We start from the raw sequence: 234 nt of genomic DNA, 5'->3' as shown, positions 1-234 counted from the left end.
CAGACCATTCCCATCGCACGGATCGTCTGCGGCCCCTCTGAGTCCCAACTGGTGATGCTGAAGCTGGCAAGGTGAGCACTGTGCCCCAGTCCCTGTGGTACCTCATGGGTGGCCAGGCTGGCACCACATCCCACTGTTCCTCTCGCTGCAGGTCAGCAACTCTGAATAGGCGCGTGGCCCTGATCTGCCTCCCGCCTGAGCGCTACATCGTGCCCGCAGGCACCATCTGTGAGA

At 62.4% G+C, this 234-nt stretch overlaps 1 protein-coding gene across 1 annotated transcript in view; it reads left to right on the top strand.

The window, feature by feature from the left end:
- Nucleotides 1–228, top strand: part of LOC104413192 (hepatocyte growth factor-like protein) — a gene marked incomplete at both ends in the record, with an annotated part of 3,112 nt that extends 2,884 nt beyond the window's left edge. The window contains 2 exon segments of the mRNA XM_010024120.1: nt 1–71; nt 152–228. The exon segment at nt 1–71 is cut by the window's left edge and continues 7 nt beyond it. Coding sequence (XP_010022422.1) covers nt 1–71; nt 152–228 — 148 coding nt within the window.
- Between the last annotated feature and the right edge of the window lie 6 nt (nt 229–234).

The sequence above is a fragment of the Nestor notabilis genome, unplaced genomic scaffold (assembly GCF_000696875.1).
Source record: "Nestor notabilis isolate BGI_N333 unplaced genomic scaffold, ASM69687v1 scaffold19571, whole genome shotgun sequence".
Taxonomy (NCBI): Eukaryota; Metazoa; Chordata; class Aves; order Psittaciformes; family Psittacidae; genus Nestor; species Nestor notabilis.
The sequence above is the reverse complement of the archived record's forward strand: the minus strand, read 5'-3'. Positions and strand labels throughout refer to the sequence as shown.